Source organism: Tenrec ecaudatus, chromosome X (genome assembly GCF_050624435.1).
Source record: "Tenrec ecaudatus isolate mTenEca1 chromosome X, mTenEca1.hap1, whole genome shotgun sequence".
NCBI classification, from domain to species: Eukaryota; Metazoa; Chordata; class Mammalia; order Afrosoricida; family Tenrecidae; genus Tenrec; species Tenrec ecaudatus.
This window is the reverse complement of record NC_134548.1, coordinates 58,022,805-58,044,419: the sequence shown is the minus strand read 5'-3', so window position 1 is coordinate 58,044,419 and position 21,615 is coordinate 58,022,805. Positions and strand designations below refer to the sequence as shown.

The following is a 21,615-nucleotide window of genomic DNA, read 5'->3' as shown; positions in this document are numbered from 1 at the left end:
TCTTTTTTTTCCCCCAAAGCTTATTCTTTTGACCATACCTGTCTCTTCCAAACCATACCAGAGTCTCTCCCAGCCAAGAACTTCTGGCCAGCCAGGGTACCCCCTGTTGTTTCCATTCTTCATAGGCAATCCCTAGAGGAGCAAAAGAAACTAGAAGGGGAACTGACAGAGGAAGTGGAAATGGCCAAACGACGAATTGATGAGATCAATAAGGAGCTAAACCAGGTGATGGAACAGCTAGGGGATGCCCGCATTGACCGCCAGGAGAGTAGCCGCCAACAGCGAAAGGCAGAGATTATGGAAAGCATCAAGCGCCTTTACCCTGGCTCTGTGGTAAGAATGAAAAGGGAACTCATTTGCTGAGCACATGTGCTTACAATTACTGTTAAATAGTTTGCTGAGCAACCCTGTGAGGGTACGGTTACTAACCCATTTTTCACATTGAGGCTGAGAAAGATTAAATTACTTAACTCAAAGCAACACAATTTACAAGTGGAAGAGCTTCATTTAAAACCCAGTTCAAATTCTAAAACATGTTCTTTTCTTCACATCAATTGTGTCTTCCTAAAGATTTGTCTTGCTGTGCCTACTTCTCCATAGGAGGTGCAAAAGACTTTGAAAGGAAGAGGGGCCAAGGGACCATAGGGCCAGGAAGTAGGTTTGGGACCTTTATATCCAGAGAGTACTATGTATGGAATCTTCTGTATGTGTTCTATTGGCATGTGTCAGCCAGGCCATTTTCTTTTTTTAAGTAGTATAAATAACAAGCATTTATTATCTCATCGTTTCCGAAGGCCAGCAGTCTGAGACTGACATAGCTCTTTGATTCTGGCTCAGGGCTTTTCATGAGGTTGTAATCATCTTTAAGTTTGATTCTGGCTTGAAGACTTCAAGATAACTCACATGGCTACTGGTAGGAGGCCTCGATACTGCACCATGTATGCCTTTTTTTAACAGTGATAAAATATACTTTTATTTACTTTGTTGAATCAGAAGAGCATAAAAATTATTGCTAAAGTAGATATCAGGCAACCAGAAAGGTGCTTTATAGTCCAGTTACCTTGGAGTTTGCTTAAACTAACAATAGAGGTCACAATGTTTTCATGCAATACATACCCGGTTCTTTAAATCACAATGATGGCGAATAGCAGAAGAGTTAAGGAATGCTACAAAACACCAACATTTGGGGTTGTACATAATTAGGGAAATATCTCAAACACTTTGCAAAATACTGTAATAGCCAATACATAGAGGCATGCCTTTAGGTGGGCATAGGAATGCAGTTTAGAAAAGGAAAAACAACAAAAACACACAAAAACTATTCAATTTCTTTAAAATCAGGAAGCAAGAAAAGCAGCGTTGAATTTCACATACTGATTTTGTACAACTTCTGTACAGTACCTTGACTTAAATCTAAGAACAAAAGTTAAGACTCTCCACTATTTTTGGTAAACAACTGCATGCATGGTAAACTTGGCTGATTTCCCCCCAGGATTTTACCTGGGAGGAGCCTTTTAATTTTTTTATTTAAAAGATGGCAGGTTTGGCACTTTTTTTTCAGTTTTAATTTTTTATTAAAGGATCATTTTATTGGGGCTATTACAGCTTTTATAACCAATCATACATAAATTATATCACGCATATTTGTACATATGTTACCAACATTATTTTCTAGGTATTTACTTTCTTTTTTTTTTATAAACATTTTATTAGGGGCTCATACAACTCTTATCACAATCCATGCATATACATACATCAATTGTATAAAGCACATCTGTACATTCTTTGCCCTAATCATTTTCTTTTTTTACATTTTATTAGGGGCTCATACAACTCTTACCACAATCCACACATATACATACATCAATTGTGTAAAGCACATCCCTACATTCTTTGCCCTAATCACTCTCAAAGCATTTGCTCTCCACTTAAGCCCTCTGCATCAGGTCCTCTTTTTTTTCCCCTCCCTCATGAGCCCGTGATAATCCACAGATTGTTATTTTGTCATATCTTGCCCTATCCGGAGTCTCCCTTCCCCCCCTTCTCTGCTGTCCATCTCCCAGGGAGGAGGTCACATGTGGATCCTTGTAATCAGGTCCCCCTTTCCAACCCACTCACCCTCCACTCTCCCAGCATTGCCCCTCACACCCCTGGTCCTGAAGGTATCGTCCACCCTGGATTCCCTGTGCCTCCAGCTCCCATATGCACCAGTGTACAACCTCTGCCCTATCCAGTCCTGGAAGGTAGAATTTGGATCATGGTAGTTGGGGGGAGGAAGCATCCAGGATCTGGGGGAAAGCTGTGTTCTTCATTGGTACTACATCGCACCCTGACTAACCCATCTCCTCTCCTAAACCCCTCTATGAGGGGATCTCCAGTGGTCGACACTTGGGCCTCGGGTCTCCACTCTGCACTTCCCCCTTCATTCACTATGGTGTATACACACACACACACAAACATATATATATATATATTTTCTTTTTTTTGCATGATGCCTTATACCTGGTCCCTTTGGCACCTTGTGATCGCACCGGCTGGTGTGCTTCTTCCATGTGGGCTTTATTGCTTCTGTGCTAGATGGCCGCTTGTTCGCCTTCAAGTCTTTAAGACCCCAGACACTATCTCTTTTGATAGCCGGGCACCATCAGCTTCGCCACATTTGCTTATGCACCTGTTTGTCTTCGGCGATCGTATCATAGAGTTATACAGCCAATGATATGATTTTTTGTTCTTTGATGCCTGATAACTGATCCCCTTGGGACCACGTGAACACACAGGTTGGTGTGTTCTTCCATGTGGGCTTTGTTGCTTCTGAGCTAGATGCCCGCTTGTTTATCTTCAAGCCTTTAAGGCCCCAGTCACTGTCTCTTTTGATAGCCGGGCACCATCAGCTTTCTTCACCACATTTACTTGTTCACCCACTTTGGCGTCAGCAGTTGTGTCGGGAGAGTGAGCATCATAGAGTGCCAATTTAATAAAAGAAAGTATTCATGCATTGAGGGAGTGCTTGAGTAGAAGCCCAAGGTCCTTCCGCCACCTTAATACTAAACCTATAAATGTAGACACATAGATCTATTTCCCCATCCTCCTATATATATTTGCATGTACATGTCTTTGTCTAGACCTCCATAAATGCCCCTTGACTCCCAGCTCCTTCCTCCATCTCCCTTGACTTTCCTCCTGCCCCACTACCATGCTCTGTCCCTACCTGGGCTACAGCTATACCTCTTCTCTAAGCAACCTTACCCTTGATCATTCCCCACCAGGCCTGCCACTCCCCCCTCTACCATTTTGGGTCCCATGTTGTTCCCTTGTCCCTGTGTTTGTTACCACTTTCCTACCCCCCTACTCCCTCCACCTCAAGTCCCCCTGGAATTGTCGGTCCCGTTGTTTTTCCTCCAGAAGGTTTGGCACTTTTATACTGATGTCACCAATGTTAATATTTCTTGGGATCTCAGGAAGATTCATATTCTTTACAGCTGATACCGCACGGGCTGGAGCTCCTGCTAAGCCAGCCTCAGATTTCTCCAGTTTATTTTGTGCATCAATTTGTGTAACCCTCTCATTCATGTTGGTCTCCAGTACCATTCCCCCTATCACCATTTCTGCATGAATATTGTGAGCCTTATCTACATGGAAAATTAAATCCAGCTCACAGACATTTTCAAAACACTTGTCTAATGTTTCCCCGAATACTGGAATTAGATCTAAAATGCCCAGTTCACTTTCTGAAGAATCCACACAGAAGACGAAATATAATGTTGCACAATGTCTATATGTTCGTTTGTTGTCAGATCCTCCTATTAACAGTCCTCCTTCTAGGAAATTACAAACATTTTCATCTTTCTTAGATACCACATGGAATGTCTCCCTGATGACTTGTTGTTGTGTATGTATCTTCACTGTAGGGCTGGTCGAACTGGGAGAGCCGTGGCTGTTGAAGATGAGGATAGCCTTGATCATGGCGGGGCCGGGCCGCCCGGGTGGGCACTAGGGAGCGAGGTTCGGGGCGGGCGCGCGAGCCTAGCCTCGGGATCCTGCCGGAGTTCCTTCCACATATGCCTTTTTGTAGAACTGCTTGAGTGTCCTCATTGACTTGGTGGTGGTTTTCCAGCACAAGTGATCTCAGAGAAAATTTTGACTCCCACAGTGATTGCACCATTTTACAGCAGTGGATCATATTTCCCATTTCTCCTTACCATTGTGGTATTGTTGGGGTGAAATGATAATGTCATTGTTGTTTTGATGCATCTCTCTAATGGCTAATGGTTGCTGGCATTTCTTCATTTGTTTGCTGGCTGCCTAAAATGTCTTCTTTAGTGAAGTGTCTGTTTATGATCTCTGCCTAGTTTTTAATTGGATTGTTGAGAGTTTTTTGGTTAAGGTGTTTCCTGTGAAATTTTGAGAATAATCCCTGATAGGATGTGTCATTGCCAAATATTTTTCCCAATATGTAGGTTCTCTTACTCTTGAAGAAGTCTTCTGATACACATAGGTATTTAAGTTTTAAAAGGTCTGAGTTACTTAGTTTATCTTCTGTTTCTTGTGCTTTTCTTATTAGGTTTGATAGTCTCTTTATGCCATAAGTTACAGCTTCTAACTGTCTCTATTCTTTGATGCCTTGCTGTTTTTTTTGGTTTTGTTTTGTTTTACATTTAGGCCTTTGTTTCATCTTGAACTGGTGTTTATTTTATTTTTTTTAAATCATTTTATTGGGGGCTCTTACAGTTCTTATAACATTCCATACATGGATTGTGTCAAGCATATTTGTACATTTGTTGCCATCATTTCCAAAATATTTTCTACTCGAGTCCTTGGTATCAGCTCCTCTTTTTTACTCTCCTTCCCCCACCCTTGTGAATCCTTGATCAATTATATATTGTTATTAACTGGTTTTTATATATGGTATATCTTACTTCATTTTTTGAAAAAGGATATGTGATAGATTTGTCTCAGAGGACACAGGATGATCATTGGGGCGTATTTTGAAGTTCTTTTTTATTTTGAAGTTTTATGGAAATTGAAAAAACTTTTAGTGAAGCAAAGGCCAGGAAAGTTGTGTGTCAGCGTTTCTCCCCCCCCCCCCATTATGACAATGCATCTGCTCATTCTTTGAGGGTAGCAAGGACTTTGCATTGTTCATAAAGGTTTCTATCATTTTGTAGCAATACTTTTTGACTTAACCTTGTATGGTGAAAGCGTAAAGTAGTGTAAATGTTTGGTAAATGGGAGCTGTTATTGATAAACTGTTACCCTTCATGGAAGTTTTAGGACCCAAAAGAAAGGTTTTATTGGAGGCTGATTTTTACTTCGAGGGAGAATGTAGAGTAAAATAAGGTTCTAGGGCCATCCTAGATTTCAGCAGACCTTTTGCACTCTCCAACTCTGGAGATTGCAGGTTCCCGGGATATCATCCTTGGGTTGCTATAATTCTACTTCTGACTTCATTTCAACTTGATTCCAAAGAATATTTGGTGATCAGGCTGTATAGGTAATTTAGGATAAATTCTTCTCAGTCCCTGCTCTTAATTTGATGATAGTTCTTAGAGAACCATAGTTGGTTTGTGGAGGTGAGAGGAGTGAAATGGTAAAAGATATATTTTGTGAGAATTTGAGAGAACGTTTTTAAGATGTCTAATATAGTGGCTGGGGTGGCAGTGGTATGTAGCATGGGAAAAGATTTGGAAAGATGATTTTGGATTTAGACATAACGGTAGACCGTTTTCAGTTGTTCCTTTGGAGCTCTAGCAGGCTTTTCATCCATTGCAATCTCGGCACAGATTATATAGCCAGTACCTCTTACGGAGTTGTGATTTCTGAATCAGCTTCTAAAAGCCTTATGCCTCAATTTCCCCTTCTTACTTTATTCAGTATGGTCGCCTCATTGACCTCTGTCAGCCTACACAGAAGAAGTATCAGATTGCTGTCACCAAGGTTTTGGGCAAGAATATGGATGCCATTATTGTGGACTCCGAGAAGACAGGCCGGGATTGCATCCAGTATATTAAGGAGCAGCGTGGAGAGCCTGAGACCTTCTTGCCTCTTGACTACCTGGAGGTAGGGCTTGTGGAGATGGAGTCGGGAGTGTGAGGGGTCTCTTCCTTCAATCTTTCTGTATTCTGTTATTTACTAAACTTCTTATCCCAGGTCAAACCTACAGATGAGAAACTCAGGGAACTCAAGGGGGCCAAACTTGTGATTGATGTGATCCGCTATGAGCCACCTCACATCAAAAAGGCCTTGCAGTATGCTTGTGGCAATGCCCTTGTCTGTGACAATGTGGAGGATGCCCGCCGCATTGCGTTTGGAGGCCACCAGCGCCACAAGGTATGGATTCCCTTGCTAGACAGGAGTTGGATAGACTCAGTATTCCAATTGAACTCTTTTCTCTATATTGTATGTAGACAGTGGCATTAGATGGGACCCTGTTCCAGAAGTCTGGAGTAATATCTGGTGGGGCCAGTGACCTGAAGGCCAAGGCAAGACGCTGGGATGAGAAAGCAGTAGACAAGTTGAAAGAGAAGAAGGAGCGATTGACCGAGGAGCTGAAAGTAAGCCATAGTCAGTGCTCTCTCTCTGAGTGGAGGTTTCTAAGCCCAGGTTTGCCCACTGCTTACAGCTGATCCCTTCTTTTGTGTTCCCATCAGGAGCAGATGAAAGCAAAGCGGAAAGAGGCCGAACTGCGTCAGGTGCAGTCTCAGGCCCATGGACTACAGATGCGGCTGAAGTACTCACAGAGTGACCTAGAACAGACAAAGACAAGACATCTAGCCCTGAATCTACAGGTGCAGTCTGGTTCCCATCCCTATCTTCCAAAAGTCATCCTCACATTCCTGGTCTTAGTTCCTTCATGGGGCAAGAACTTTTCCCACTCTCTTCTGCTCTGATCCAGGGAGCTATGTGTCATGTGTAGAATACCTGCTTCACTGGATTGTTGTAAAACACATACAGCGTTTAGACTGGTTTCTGACACAGTAATTTTTCAGTAAATATTAGGTGCTATTATTAGCATGATGCCTCAAATATTAGTGTTTCTTCTGAAAGTCAATTACAGGCATTTAAATCCAATTAGATGAGGGGACTATTGTATGTATGAGGGATATCACAGTGAATACAGTAGACAAAAAAAATCTTAACTCTCATAGAGTTTATATTTACATGGAAGGAAATTAGATAAATGCCATCGTATATCAGAAGATAGTATTTTGGAGAAAAACAAAATAGAAAAGGGAAATAGGTAAGAGCATTGTTGCGGTTGGCATAAACATTATCAACTGTCTACTCATAGAACAGCTACCAAAAGTCAGACACTGATGTTGAGTTGATTTCTACTCAAGACAGTAGAACTGCCCAGAGAGTTTAACAAGTTTGTAAGTCTCCAGTCTTTACAGAAGCAGACTGTCATATCTTTCTCTCACAGAACAGCTGGTGGGTTGAATAGTAGCCATCCTTTCAGTTGGCAGCTGAGTGCTTTCCCACTGCACCACCAGGGCTCCTTAGCTCAATAAGTATAGGTCAGCAATCTCCTGTCCAACATTCAATGTTTAGAAAGCTCTCAGAACAAACGTGGTTTTTATGGTGTGTGCGTGTGTGTGTGTAAATGGGCAAAAACCTAAACTGAATAGATGTGAAGATATTTGTTAGCTTAATCCACTTAATGATTATGGGAGTGCTTCCCAGGACCAATTTGGAGGTATTATATCATCTATATTGTTGTACCCTTTGCTAAAATTTGAAAGTCTGAATTTTAAAACATCTGGCCCCAGGATTGTAGATAAGGGTGTTCACTGTGTTCTCAACCCTGTGGATTAGATCTAACCAAACTGGAGGCCAGGGAGGAAGTTAGGTGATTGTTCAAGGGAGAGATGCTGGCTGACTTACTAGGGCAATAGCGCTAAATTCCGATTCTCTTCCTAACTTATGAGACCAGCGCAGTCAGGGTAGTCCTTTTCCTCCAAGGAACTTGGTATATTTTTCCTTTTCAACTCTATTTCTTGCAGGAAAAGTCCAAGCTGGAGAGTGAACTAGCCAACTTTGGGCCTCGCATCAATGATATCAAAAGGATCATCCAGAGTCGAGAAAGAGAAATGAAAGATTTGAAAGAGAAGATGAATCAGGTTGGTAGTGGGGTGAGCCATGGGCTTCAGGGCAGGACTGGACCTGGAAGCAGGACCCTGACCAAAAAGGCCTCTATCCTCTCGCTTCTCCTTTCAGGTAGAAGATGAAGTATTTGAAGAGTTTTGTCGGGAGATTGGTGTGCGCAACATCCGGGAGTTTGAGGAAGAGAAAGTGAAGCGACAGAATGAAATTGCCAAGAAGCGGTAGGTGGAAATGTGGGTAGAAGGGAAGACAAAGATGTTTTGAACCTCTCTGCAGCTTGCTATCCCTGTAAGTCAGATATCATAATAAAGGTGGGACCAGTCTTTGAACTGTGGGAGTTTAATGGAAGTCGGCTTTAAATAACAGATTACAGGGAGGCACTGTGGCATAGCACGCAAGCGTCCCAGCAGTACCTGTGTTAAAATCTTGACCTCCACAACTCATTAGCTTTGGCATCTTTAAGCCTCAGTTTCTATATCTGGAAAATAGGATAATGTATCTGTAACATGGCATTGTTGCAAGGATCAGATGAAATAATCCTTCTAAAGTATTTGGTATAATACTTAGCACATACTAAAGAACAATAATTGTTAGCTGTTATTATTGTTAGTATCCTGATGAAAAATGTTGGGGTGGAAAGACCGTGGTTGAAAAAGAGCAAAGCAATTTCTTCATTCTTCCCAGTTTTAGTTTATTCATCCATTCAACAAACCTTGAGTACCTACTTTGTGCCAGGTTGTCCTGTGGTGGGTATTGACAGGGCTGGGGAAAGGTAGAAAGAGATGAAACATGACACAGTCTCTACTCTCAAAGAGGTTGCTCTCTGGACCCTATGCCTTACACAGCAAATCGTTCATCTAGCCTTTCACCAATACAGTACAAAAATCATTTCTGTCCCTCAGCCAGTTTCAAGGAGTAAAGAATTGCATCAGAGACTATTCCTGTCTTCAGAAAGGTTGTAGAATACTGGGGGAGACTAGTAAGTCAACAATTTCAGAACAGTGTGATTGATGTTATTGAGGTAACAAAATACAGACATAAAACACTTAATAAGTCATTTTATTGGGAACTCAAACAGCTGTTATCACAATCCGTGTGTCAATTGTGTCGAGCTCATTTGTACACATGTTGCCATCATCGTTTCTAAAATATTTTATTTCTACTTGAACCCTTGGTATCAACTCCTCTTTTTACCCCTTCCTCCCACCCTCATGAACCCTTGTTAATTTATTAATTATTATTTTGTTAGTTTATTCCAGCGGTTCTCAACCTGTAGGTTGTGACCCCTTTGGGGGTAAGATGACCATTTCTCAGGGGTTGCCCGATTCATAACAGTAGCACAATTACAGTTATGAAGTAGCAGTGAAAATAATTTTTTGGTTAGGGCTCACCACAACATGAGGGACTGTATTAAAGGATTCCGGCATCAGGAAAGTTGAGAACCACTGCTTTACACTATCCGCTGTCTCCCTTCACCAATGTTTCTGTTATTCATCCCCCTAGACAGGTGGATAGTTGTATGTCCATCATTACAATTGGTTCCCCCTTTCTCCCTCCACCTTCCCCCTACCCTCATGGTATTGTTACTCTCATTATTGTTCCTGAGGGGTCTATCTGTCCTGGATTCTGTGTGTCAAGAGCTCTCATCTGTACCAGTGTACATGCCCTGGTTGGGTCAGATTTGAAAGATAGAACTGGGGTCATTGATAGTAGGGGGCGAGGTTGGGGGGTAGAGCATTAAAGAACCAGAGGAAAGGTGTGTGTTTTGTCAGTGCTATACTTTTGTCCCATTCTTGTGACTCTTCTGTGAGGGGATGTCCAATTGTCTACAGATGGACGTTGGGTCTCCATACCGACCCTCCTCATTCGCATCAAAATGGTTGTTTTGGGTCTTCTGATGCCTGATAACCAATCTCATCAACACCTTGTGATCATACGGGTTGGTGTGCTTCTTCCATGTGGGCTTTGTTGCTTCCCTGCTAGAGGGCCACTTGTTTAACTTCAAACCCTTAAGATCCCAGACATTATATCTTTTGATAACCAGGCACCATCAGCTTTCTTTACCATATTAGCTTATGCACCCATTTTTGTCTTCAGCAATTGTGTCGGGAAGGTAAGTATTACAGAATGCCAGGTTATTAGAACAAAATGTTCTTATATTGAGGGAGTACTTGAGTGGAGGTCCAATGTCCGTCCGTCTGCTACCTTAATACATACCATATATATATATATATATATATATATATGTACATAGACCTATATCCCTAGTGTTATATATGAATATATTTACATATGTACATGCCTATGTTTTTTTTAAAAATCATTTTATTGGGGGCTCGTACAACTTTTTTTAACCCCTTTATTTAAAAAACTTTTTAAATCGTTTTATTAGGGGCACATGCAACTCTTATCACATTCCATGCATACATCAACTGTGTCAAGCACATTTGTACATTCGTTGCCCTCATCATTCTCAAAACATTTGCTCTCCACTTAAGCCCCTGGCATCAGCTCCTCATTTTGCCCCCTCCGTCCCCGCACCCCTCTCCCTCATCAACCCTTGATAATTTATAAATGATTATTTTGTCATATCTTCATGCCTATGTTTATACCTCTATAAATGTCTTTTGCCTCCTTTTTCTTTCCTCCAGTTCCTTACTTTCCTCCTGACCCACTATCATGTTTGACCTTCATTCAGCTCTCAATACAGAGATTTTTTAAAATTTAATAATTTTATTGGGGACTTTTACCGCTCATAACAATCCGTACATAAATTGTAACAAGCACATTTGTACATATGTTGGCATCATCATTTTCTTTTTTTTTTTTAAAAAGCATTTTATTGGGGACTCTTACAGGTCTTATAACAAACCATCCATCCATTGTGTTAAGGATGTTGCCATCGTCATTTTCAAAGTATTTTCTTTCTACTTGAGCCCTTGATATCAGCTCCTCTTGTTTCCCTCCCTCCTTACCCTCCCACCCTCGTGAACCCTTAATAAACTATAAATTATTATGATTTTTCATATCTTTCTTTTAAAGGCAGTACTTTATTTATGTCTTTATGGTCTACTTTACTTTGAGATGGCAGTTCTTCCTCAGTCATATTTTGACTGCCTTCTGACCTTAGGGTCTCCTCTTCTGGCCCGATCTCTAACAGTATTTTGCTGCTACTCATAAAGTTTCCAGTAGCTAATTCCTCAGAAGTAGATAATCTATTTCTTCTTTGTAGTCCGTTCTTAGTTGGGAAGTTCTGCTGAAAGCTGTTCATTTTGGGTGACCCTGCTGGCATTTGAAATACCTGTGACATAGCTTCCAGCATCACAGCAACATGTAAGCCACCACAGTAGGCAATCTGACAGACAGGTGGGAAAGGGAAAGGGTTAAAGAGATGAAAACACTGCCTTTAGAAATGAATATATTTATTTGAAGCACCTGGTTTTGAAGGCTATGCGTTTAAATGGGAGACCTGAGATAGTTTATTGTGCCAGCCTGGCCGATAAACACATGTGGGATTAATTGAAGGGTGGAGAGATAAATGGCTCGGTGAGCCTCACTTTTCTTGTCTCTCGCTCTTTGATCATCGGACCAGTGTGCGGCTGCCTTGCTTGTTCTGTGTCTCAATTTGCAAGCTACGCTAACTGTGGGACACCTAACCAGTGGACTGTGTTGCTGTAATTTGAGGTCCCTTTAAGACTTGCCTCGCCAGAGAATTGGAATGTACATCTCTGGAGCTGGGGACTGACAGTGACCTGGCTGACGGTTGGTGACCTGCCTTGCTGTTTGCTGCCTGTGCTGGGGTAGCTTAGCTCTCTCTCTACAGAGGACTACCTGGCGGCCCTCAAGACTTGAAGGACTGCCAGTGTCTCACAACTCTCTGACGGGAGTGAGTTGCACTGAGCCATTTGTACTGCTTTATAATTTAACTGTTCATTTCTTGTATTATATATCTATCTATCTGTATATAATTTAGTAGTTCATTTCTTGTGAGATATATATGTATATATATATATAAATTATCAGCAATCTGGTTTTATCTCTAGAGAATCCTGTCTAACACAAGACTTAACTCTATTTTGAGTCTCTTGGCATAAGTTTAGACTCCCCTGGAGTTCTGACCGCTAATGAGTAATTTGGCAGCTTTGCTTTCAGGCAAAGTGTATAATTAAAAGTATATTGCAACCCCACAGGCTACACTAGGAAAGGGAACCTTGCCTTCAGGGAAGGAACTTGGAGTGTCCTTTGTGATTTACAGATGCATGTTATCTAAAGGTTGGAAAGTTGGTGGATATTATTCAAGCGTGGATTTGACTCATGGTGGGATAGTTTAGGCCCCAGAAGTAATCCTGTAAATCTGCAATTGTATAGTCCATTTCTATAGTCTTACCAGCAAAGTGACGGATCGATCTGGTGTTGAGATGTTCTTGTTTTCCATGTTTATAGTTAGCTTGATAGTTACGAATTAATTGCTTTCCATTCTGGCATCTTGCTCATGGCTTCTCTCCTTCCAGGATGATGATCTTTTTCTTCTATTTGTCCTGCTTCAGGCTTAATAAAGTGATCTCTAGCAAAAAGTACATAGACTTAGATGGAGGATATGTTGTGATCTTTTGGTTTCATGAAGCTTTCTTTGATTTTGTAGCAATGCTTTTTGATTTACCTTGTACATGTATATAAATGTCAATTAAGAGTATTGTTCATAGTAGGAGAGTTAATGGAAAGTGAATCAGGGATTTAAACACAGGGGAAAAGGAAGAGACTTTCACAGATAACTGTGTTATGAACTACGAGAGATGATTGCGCTAACTTTATACCAAAAGTCCCCAAAAAGAGAAACACAATAGTGGCACTAGAAACTAGACAGAAGAAGGGATTTTTAGGTTATCAAAACAGCATATTTGGAGGTGTGAGAGAATATGCCTTGATCTGGAAAATAAGTAGATATAAATGTCTGGAACATGAAAACTGGCCAGGAGAAAGGTGGGGGCGGTGGGCAGGTCAACAGGGGCCAAATCACAGAAGGCCTTAGTCACATTTAAGAGGCTAAACTCAAAATTGCATCGCTCTAAATTATGGAGTTAATTACATTCTATTTGGATTATAGTGACTAATGGGTTTAAGCCTGCTAGCACGACATCTGCAGCAACTCTCACACAATATGGGGCACGGTGGGAGCAAGCAGCTGGAAATTACCTCTACTTAGCTCTACTTAGCCTCTATTTGCTAGTTTTATATTCTCATATACTGAGTTTTTCAAGAGAGGGGAGGAGGGTGATAGCAGGAACCCAGTATTTTGTTGTTGCTTTAAGGGAATCTACAACAAAGCATACACCATTCCAACTGTTTCTACATGGATAATTTAGTGATATTGATTACATTCTTAACCTCCTTACTGCCCCGAAAGTTTCTGTTTAATCTCCCTAGTTGCTCTTTTCACTTTGATCCCATGTATATGGTTCTTTCAATAATAAAACCTTATTGTGAATTGGTGGGGGGTTATATTTCAGATCATTGCTCAACAATTTGACTTACTAAATTTCTAAATAGATTGTCCTTTTTTTCTTCTTCCTCTCTTTTTTTAAAAATCACTTTTAGGAACTCATACAACTCTAAACACAATCCATACATACATCAATTGTGTATGTTCATTGCCCTCATCATTCTCCAAAACATTTGCTCTCCACTTGAGCCCCTGGCATCAGGTCCTCATATTCCCCCCTCCCTCCCCCCCTCCCGCATGAACCCTTGATAATTTATAAGTTATTATTTTGTCATATCTTACACTGTCGGACATCTCCCTTCACCCACGTTTCTTTTGTCCGTCCCCCAGGGAGGAGGTTATATAATCTGTCATCATTTATAAAATGACATCATTTATTTTATAAATGACTAAACCGAGGCATGAACGATATAATTTTTTTTTGAACGATATAATTTTAACTTGTTGGAGGTTACAGTATTCAATGGCAGAATTATATTGCAATGGTAGTATAGGGAAAAAGAGTCCAAATTCTAATGTTAGACCTGGTTTTCAATGTCACATGGACAAATTGCTAGCTTTTGGCCTTGGGCAAGGTCCCTTACTTCATGACCTAAGTTTTCTCGTTTTAAAATTCGGATAATAATATTCACATGTACTGTTGTGAGGATTAGAGATAATGTATGTCAGGTTCGTGGAAGCTCAGTAAATAGGAATAGCTGGTGGATTCATTTTGTGTCTCCTCCTAGGAACTTGGGTGGGCTCTGGCATTCAAGGGGAATAAATGAGATTTAGTCTAATCTCCTTAGCCTTGCACCATAACTATAGGGCTGTGCTGAGGAACCTAACTTCCTACCTTGAGGGGAGGGTTTTATGGGACCATTGGGGTGAATGAGCTGAGCAGTGACTGACATTTAGTAGTAACTATGGGTCTTTGGTGGGGCAATGGGTTAAGTGTTCAGCATTCAAACTACTTGAGGGTAGGGGTGATAATCTTGGCAATTTCTTCCCATAAAGATGATAGCCTAAAAAAACCATTGGGGGAGTTTGGCTCCAGAGTATAGGTTTGCTATGAGTTTGAATTAACCGTACATAACTACAGCAGATATGAGTGGATGAACTGAGTGGTACTTAGCATTCAGCTGTAATTTGTGTCCTTGAGCCTGAGAAAGTATACAGTCAAATTTAATTACCAACTTCCCTTTTTTCTCTGCAGTCTGGAATTTGAGAATCAGAAGACTCGTTTGGGTATCCAGTTGGATTTTGAAAAGAATCAACTGAAAGAAGACCAAGATAAAGTGCACATGTGGGAGCAGACAGTGAAAAAGGATGAAAATGAGATAGAAAAGCTCAAGAAGGTAAGGAAGGAAAAGATAATAAGTTTAAACATTGGGAGGAAATATTGGAAGAAGAATGATTGATAGAAGGCTGATATCAATAATTTAGGAATCTAAATTTGTAAGAAACATATTAAGACTCAAATAAGGGGGAAAATGATTTAATGCCACAAACAGTTCAAGAAAATATTCAAATGGCCTATAAACACATAAATAATTTATTAAAATCAATCAAAGATATTCAAATTAAGGCAACAATCCAATGTAATTTGTTTCCTATCATAGTAGTTTAACTAAAATTAAAACATTCTCACTATTGGTCCTAGGGTGTGAGACCCATACTCTTAAGCATTATAGCACAATTTGTCTAGAGTACAGTGATCCTCAGTTGTCCAACGGCTCCAAGCTCCATTACTTGAACAGCGAGGTTCGAAAAAATCTGCTAGGTGTTCATAACTGCTGGATAGTTGAACTGAAAATCTAACTTGAAAAACTTGTATGGGCTGAAAGTGAGTCACACGTCACATCCAGCCTCAGCCACAAAGGGGCCAAGCTTTAGTCTAAGCACTGCTCTTGTTCATACAATATGTAGTGCTTGTGTTAGTGCATAAAAACATTTGGCATTGTGCATTTTTGGTACTTGATTTGCATAATATACTATCATTTAAAAATATATATTGCAACCATGGCTCCAAAGAAAGTTAGTGATACCAGCAGTAAAGCTTAGAGGATAGTTAAAGAAAGAAGTCACTGATAAATTTGAATCAGGTTACTTTTGTGATTTGGTAGCTGAATACAACATGGCTAAGTTGACATTGTCAACATTTTAAGGGGGAAAAAAAGACGATTGAGCAGCTAATGTAGCAAAAGGTGTGAATTGTTAACTAAGAAACAAAGATTCCAGACTATAGGACAGGATGAAAACTTACCGTTAAAAAAAAGAAAACTTATAGTTAATTTGGATAAAACAGAAATAACTTGGTGGTGATAAGGTATCTGAGGCAGTGATGCGTGAGAAAGCTAAACGCCTCCATAGTGATTAAAAGCCCTGGAAAAATTAATTTATAAGTATAATTTGGGGGCATCAGAACCAATTATTTGGTTTTCCATTATTTTTCATGGGAAAAGTATGTTCAGTTCTTGAACATTTCAGTGTTTAAACATGAATTTGGATGAATCAAGCTCGACAACCAAGATAATACTGTATTCAGAATACATTTATACCTTCTACTTCCATTATACCTTATGAAATAATCCAGAATAATGGAAAGCTTTGTGCACAGAAATTGATGCTTATTGCAAGCATTATTTCGTTCTAAAGTGGAAAAATACCAATACCCTTTTGGAATTAAGGATTTAGTAAATTTTGATAAATTCATATGCGTATTTGTGTAATTTCGTGATCTTACAACTTTATATACTGCCCCCTTTTAAAGAAAAAGTTTTCCCTAAGATTCTCGGTGTTGGCTCAAAAACAATTTAATGTTACTTAAACATATACAAATATATATACTATACACAACCAGAAGGGCAAGAGCTTCCTAATTCGATATTTGCAAAACTAACAAAATTCAAATTGCCCTACACTGTTAAATCACTTTAAGAGATGATATTGTTTTGCTGAAACCACATCACTCTCCACAGTGTCTATGCTATTTACTGTTACATATCCATTACTTTTAGTGTAGTGAACCTATAGCGCTGTGTTATTTATTTTTGTTAATGCCTCATTTCCATTTTTATTCAAAAATTTCTAAAAAGTACATTGTTGGAATAGGAAAGTAGAGAAATGGTTCTTTTTAAATAAAAAAACAGTATCAGAGCATATTGCCATTTTATATCACCAGGACTTAGGATAAATAAATCCTTTTAGGGGAAAAGGTGCTTTTGTATGTACTTCAGATGATGTTTACAACATAAGACTTTCAAGATGAACCTAAGAACAGAATTCACACATAACTCATACCACCTCTACATATCAGCCAAATATCAGTGTGTTTGTGGAAACTGACAGAGGAAATGCTTGGGGAATTGTTGTTGTTGTTTTGCCAAGTTACCTCGGTTCTCATTCTATGTTTTTAAACATGACTTTTATTTTTTTAATTCATTTTATCGGGGGCTCGTACAACTCTTACCACAATCCATCCATCCATCGGGTCAAGCACATTTGTACATTAGTTACCATCCTCATTCTCAAAACATTTTCTTTCTACTTGAGCCCTTAGTATCAGCTCCTTATTCCCCCCCCACCCCCCCCCCGGTCTTACTTCCTTCCTCCGCTCACCCTTGATAATTTATAAATTATTATTATTTTTTCATTTCTTACACTGACCGATGATGTCTCTCTTCACCCACTTTTCTGTTGTCCGTCTCCCAGGGAGGGGATTGCATACTCTGGTATGGTCTAGCTGGATTTGTAAGGTAGAATTGGGATCATGATAGTGGGGAAGGAAGCATTAAAGAACTAGAGGAAAGTTGTATGTTTCATCATTGCTACATTATACCCTCTGGCTCGTCTCCTCCCTGCGACCCTTCTGCAAAGGGATGTCCAATTGCCCACAGATGGACCCTGGGTCCTCACTCTGCACTCATTCACAATGCTATGATTTTTTTTTTTTGGTCTTTGATGCCTCATGATCTCACAGGTTGGTGTGCTTCTTCCATGTTGGCTTTGTTGTTTCTCAGTTAGATGGCCACTGGTTTATTGTCAAGCCTTTAAGACCCCAGATGCTATATCTTTTGATAGCCGGGCACCATCAGCTTTCTGTACCACACTTGCTTATGCACCGCTTTGTCTTCAGCTATCCTGTCAGGAAGATGAGCCTCATGGAATGCCTGTTTAATAGAACAAAGTGTTCTTGCATTGAGGGAGTACTTGAGCAAAGGCCCAATGTCCATCTGCTACCTTAATGCTAAACCTTTAGATATATGCACATAGATCTATTTCCCCATCATACACACACACACACACACACACACACACACATGTACATGCCTGTATTTAGACCTCTATAAATGCTTTTTGCCTCCTAGTTCTTTCCTCTATTTCCATTTACTTTCCTGTTGTCTCACTATCATTTTCAGCCTTCATTTGGGTTTCAGTAATTCCTCTCGGTTACATTACCCTTGATCAAGCCCTACCAGGCCTCTTATGCCCTCCTTACTGTCAATTTTGGATCACTTGTTGTTTCCTTGTCCCTGTGTTTGTTAACACCCACTTCCTTTCCCCCGCTTCCCCCTCTCCCATGTCCCCTGGAACTGTCATGGTTTTGGTTGTTTTCTCCTCCAGATTGTTTATCCTGCCTGTCTTATCTAGATAGACCTGTAGAGATAATAACATGCACAAAAACCAAGACAGAGCAAAACATAGCAACAAAAGAAAACAACAACAAACCAACCAATGACAAAAAAAGAGCCTGTAAATAGTTCAAGGTCTGTTTGTTGACCTTTAGGAATGTTTTCCAGTGAGTCTGATGGGGTGCCATGCCCAGGCCTCAAAGTTTATTTTTGGCATCCCCTGGGGACTTCGTTGCTCTGTTCCCCTTGCTGTTCTATTGCATACCCTTAGTGCTTCACCTCAGTGTGGTAGGGTCAGAGTGGGTACAGTTCCCATACCGTGTCTTCCGTGTTGTCCCTGTAGCACTATGGGTCCGTGATGGACATCGTGTCTTGTAGTGGGGCTGGCCCTCTGATCCTCATTGTGCTTTGGCTGCTCTGAGCAGGAATATCATATTTAGTGATTGCTGGGCCAGGATGTTACACTCCCTTGCTCCCCCTTCATTTGCTCCTGTGTGCTCTGATCAGACATGTCCCTCTCCCTGAGCTGGAACTTCAGTGCTGTCCTCTGAAGTGAATTCTGCGGGGAGTTGGGGGCTGTCCACATAGTTGGAATTGGGGCCAGCCCCTCAGACCTCTCTATTGCCTCCCTGACTGTTTGTTATTTGATGATTCAGTTCTCCCACACTTTTTCTCTCTAAATTAATGTGAAACCTTTGGTTCTTTCTTATATAATTTTATTGAGGGCTCTTACAATGCTTATTATAATCCATATGTCAATTGTATCAGGCATATCTGTACATGTGTTGCCATCATTCTTTTCCAGATAGTTACTTTCTGTGGAGCCTTTGGTATCAGCTCCTCTCCCCCCCCTCCACCTTGGTGACCCCTTGGTGATAAATTATTGTTTTCATATTTTACACCCCTTTCCCCATGGTTTCCTTTGTTCTTCCCCCTGGAGGCGGGAGGGTGTGGTTGTTTGTCGATCATTATGATCGGAAGCTTTTGATTCTTACAGCATCGCCTGAAATGGATTCGTCATCACTTAGTTTGAATGTACCACTTGATTTTTATGTGTTCCTATTTAATGTTTGTTTGCTTATCTGTTTGGTTTTCTTATTTGTTTTACTACCCTTTGGCTAGTAAAGTTGTACTTTGTTATCACAAATCTCCCGTACTGAGTAGATGTTGGGTAGTAAAATCCTAAGGTAGGACTAGTTGAACATCTAGATTAGGGGTGTCAAACTGGTGGCCTGCGGGCTGCATGTGGCCCCCGAGATACTTTTTTGTGGCCTGCAATGCTTTGAAATAAAATGAAAATAGAAAAAATTGTTATGAAGAAAGCAGTGCTAGGGGAGATCGAGGCAATACCGTACGCACAATTCCCTCGTTAACCCTTTAACTACTGAAGACGATTATACGCGCGGCCCAGTGCCTTTCCTGGGGGCCTGTGGACGTGTATAAACGCGCTGACTCAGTTCCAGCGACGCTTGGAAGCGATATGTCTGCCACGCTCAGTGTCACGTGTTTAAACAGATCCCAGTAGCAAAAAGAGCACTCTGGTTTGTGCTGTTATGAATCAACACCTAGTGACAGCACTAGTTAACATTTTTAGAGGGAAGCTATCACGTTTGTCAACTGTCAAACATTTTGTTTTTTTTAATTAGTTACTTTGTTATATTTTCCGTTCACAACATAAGAGGTAAGTAAAAACTAGCAGGAGGAAAGCGCTGGCAAGTTTCGGGTAAAGAAGAATAATTTTAGTTTTATAAATACATTAAATACAATAAATATTTAAATAAAGACAATTGTATTTGTGTTTTAATTATCCTATCCATATTCCTGAAACCTCACTTCAAAATATAAATTTAACAAAATTTGTAAATGTGATGTGGCCTGCGTGAACCTTGCCTGTTGCACCAAATGACCCATGTTTAAATTGAGTCTGACCCCCCTGATCTAGATGATACAGAATAAGATCTTTGTTAGACTTTTCAAAGAACTCCCATATATATCTGTCATAAAGGTTCAGCAATCATCATTTAGCCATATTTGCATTTTCATTCTCTAGGTATGTTGACACTTTCAATGAACTATTTTAGAGTAACTTGCACATCCATCCATCCCATTTATGTGACTTCTTAGGATTAAAACGAGAACAAAACGCCTTCTTTTGAAAGATCATTGACCACTCACTTGTAGTCTCTTAATCTCTTTGCAGAAGTAAACCTAGGTTTGTTTGTATCTTTCTTTAAAACAGTTTCCTTACCACTTCATCCACATGTCGTACAATTCAATAATTTAATTATATCATGAAGAGTTATAAAATTATCACTACATTCAATTCTAGAACATTTTCTTCCTTGTATCATTGTTATTCATGTAATTATTTTTCTTACTAATTGTGGCAAAAACATACACAGTAAAACATTCTCCAATTCCACAACTTCTACATGTATGATTCACTGCCAACTCTTCGGGTTGTACAACCATTATTGATATCCTTCTCCAAATGATTCCACCATCAATGACATAAACTCAATGTTCCCTAAACAACAGCTCTTTAGCCTTCACCCATGGGAGCCATTGGTCAAACTTTGGGTGTTTTTTTAAAAGTACTTTTCTTGATACAGTATTCACATATCATATACTTCTATGGTTAAATCACTTTTTAAATGAGTTGATATACATTATCACAATCAGTTCTACTGCTCCCCCCCTTGTATATATTGTTTGCTCCCCAAGTCCTCTCACCCTCCCCAACTTCCACCCTGTGTCCACATCCCTGATGCATCAGTTATTGTCTCTTTGCATCTACTCTTTCTGTGTTTCACAAACTGGGAAACCTAACAGAAACAACAACAAACAAAACGGCAAGAAGAAAAAATGATAATATAAAGATAAAAATACAAATAATGAATAAGAAAGAAAAGACCACCATCAATATTTAAAATGTCAGGTAAGCTATTTCTTTTGTGGAACAAGTGAGAAATACTTGAGCTTAGAGCAGATTTAGGTTGGGTCAAGAGGAAGGTCAGTTCAATTCATCATAATCAAGTTTATAACAATCTCAGTCCAATAGTAAAGCCTTGCCTTGCCTGTGGCTAGAGGGCCTCTGCCAGAGGCTTAATCTGACTCCCTAGTCTGCAGATAGATTTTGACCTCTGTCCTTCATAGCCTGCTGCTAATTGGGTGTTGACAATTTTTACTCTGATACTTTTCCTTTCGTCATACTTGGATTTTCTTATTGTCATCTTTGGATCACACAGCTGGTGCGCTCTGATATGTTCTCATGGCGGATATACAGTATTGTTTATGTGTGCTTGCTTAAGAACATAAATGTTAATATGGCTTATGATAGGCAGTATGTGGAAATATGTTCAAAAATAACATTGTCAGAATTTAGATTTTGTTACAATCTAG

General features: G+C 40.0%; 1 protein-coding gene and 1 pseudogene across 1 annotated transcript in view; one reads left to right on the top strand and one right to left on the bottom strand.

Annotated features, from left to right (window-relative positions):
* SMC1A (structural maintenance of chromosomes 1A) overlaps nucleotides 1-21,615 on the top strand; it is a 66,208-nt gene that overhangs the window by 26,489 nt on the left and 18,104 nt on the right. The window contains exons 9-16 of the mRNA XM_075539415.1: nucleotides 126-333; nucleotides 5,872-6,057; nucleotides 6,148-6,327; nucleotides 6,405-6,551; nucleotides 6,648-6,785; nucleotides 8,001-8,117; nucleotides 8,215-8,321; nucleotides 14,796-14,937. Of these exons, the coding sequence (XP_075395530.1) occupies nucleotides 126-333; nucleotides 5,872-6,057; nucleotides 6,148-6,327; nucleotides 6,405-6,551; nucleotides 6,648-6,785; nucleotides 8,001-8,117; nucleotides 8,215-8,321; nucleotides 14,796-14,937 (1,225 nt within the window). The remainder of the gene's footprint in view (nucleotides 1-125; nucleotides 334-5,871; nucleotides 6,058-6,147; nucleotides 6,328-6,404; nucleotides 6,552-6,647; nucleotides 6,786-8,000; nucleotides 8,118-8,214; nucleotides 8,322-14,795; nucleotides 14,938-21,615) is intronic.
* Nucleotides 3,346-3,963, bottom strand: LOC142434679 (AP-3 complex subunit sigma-1-like; annotated as a pseudogene).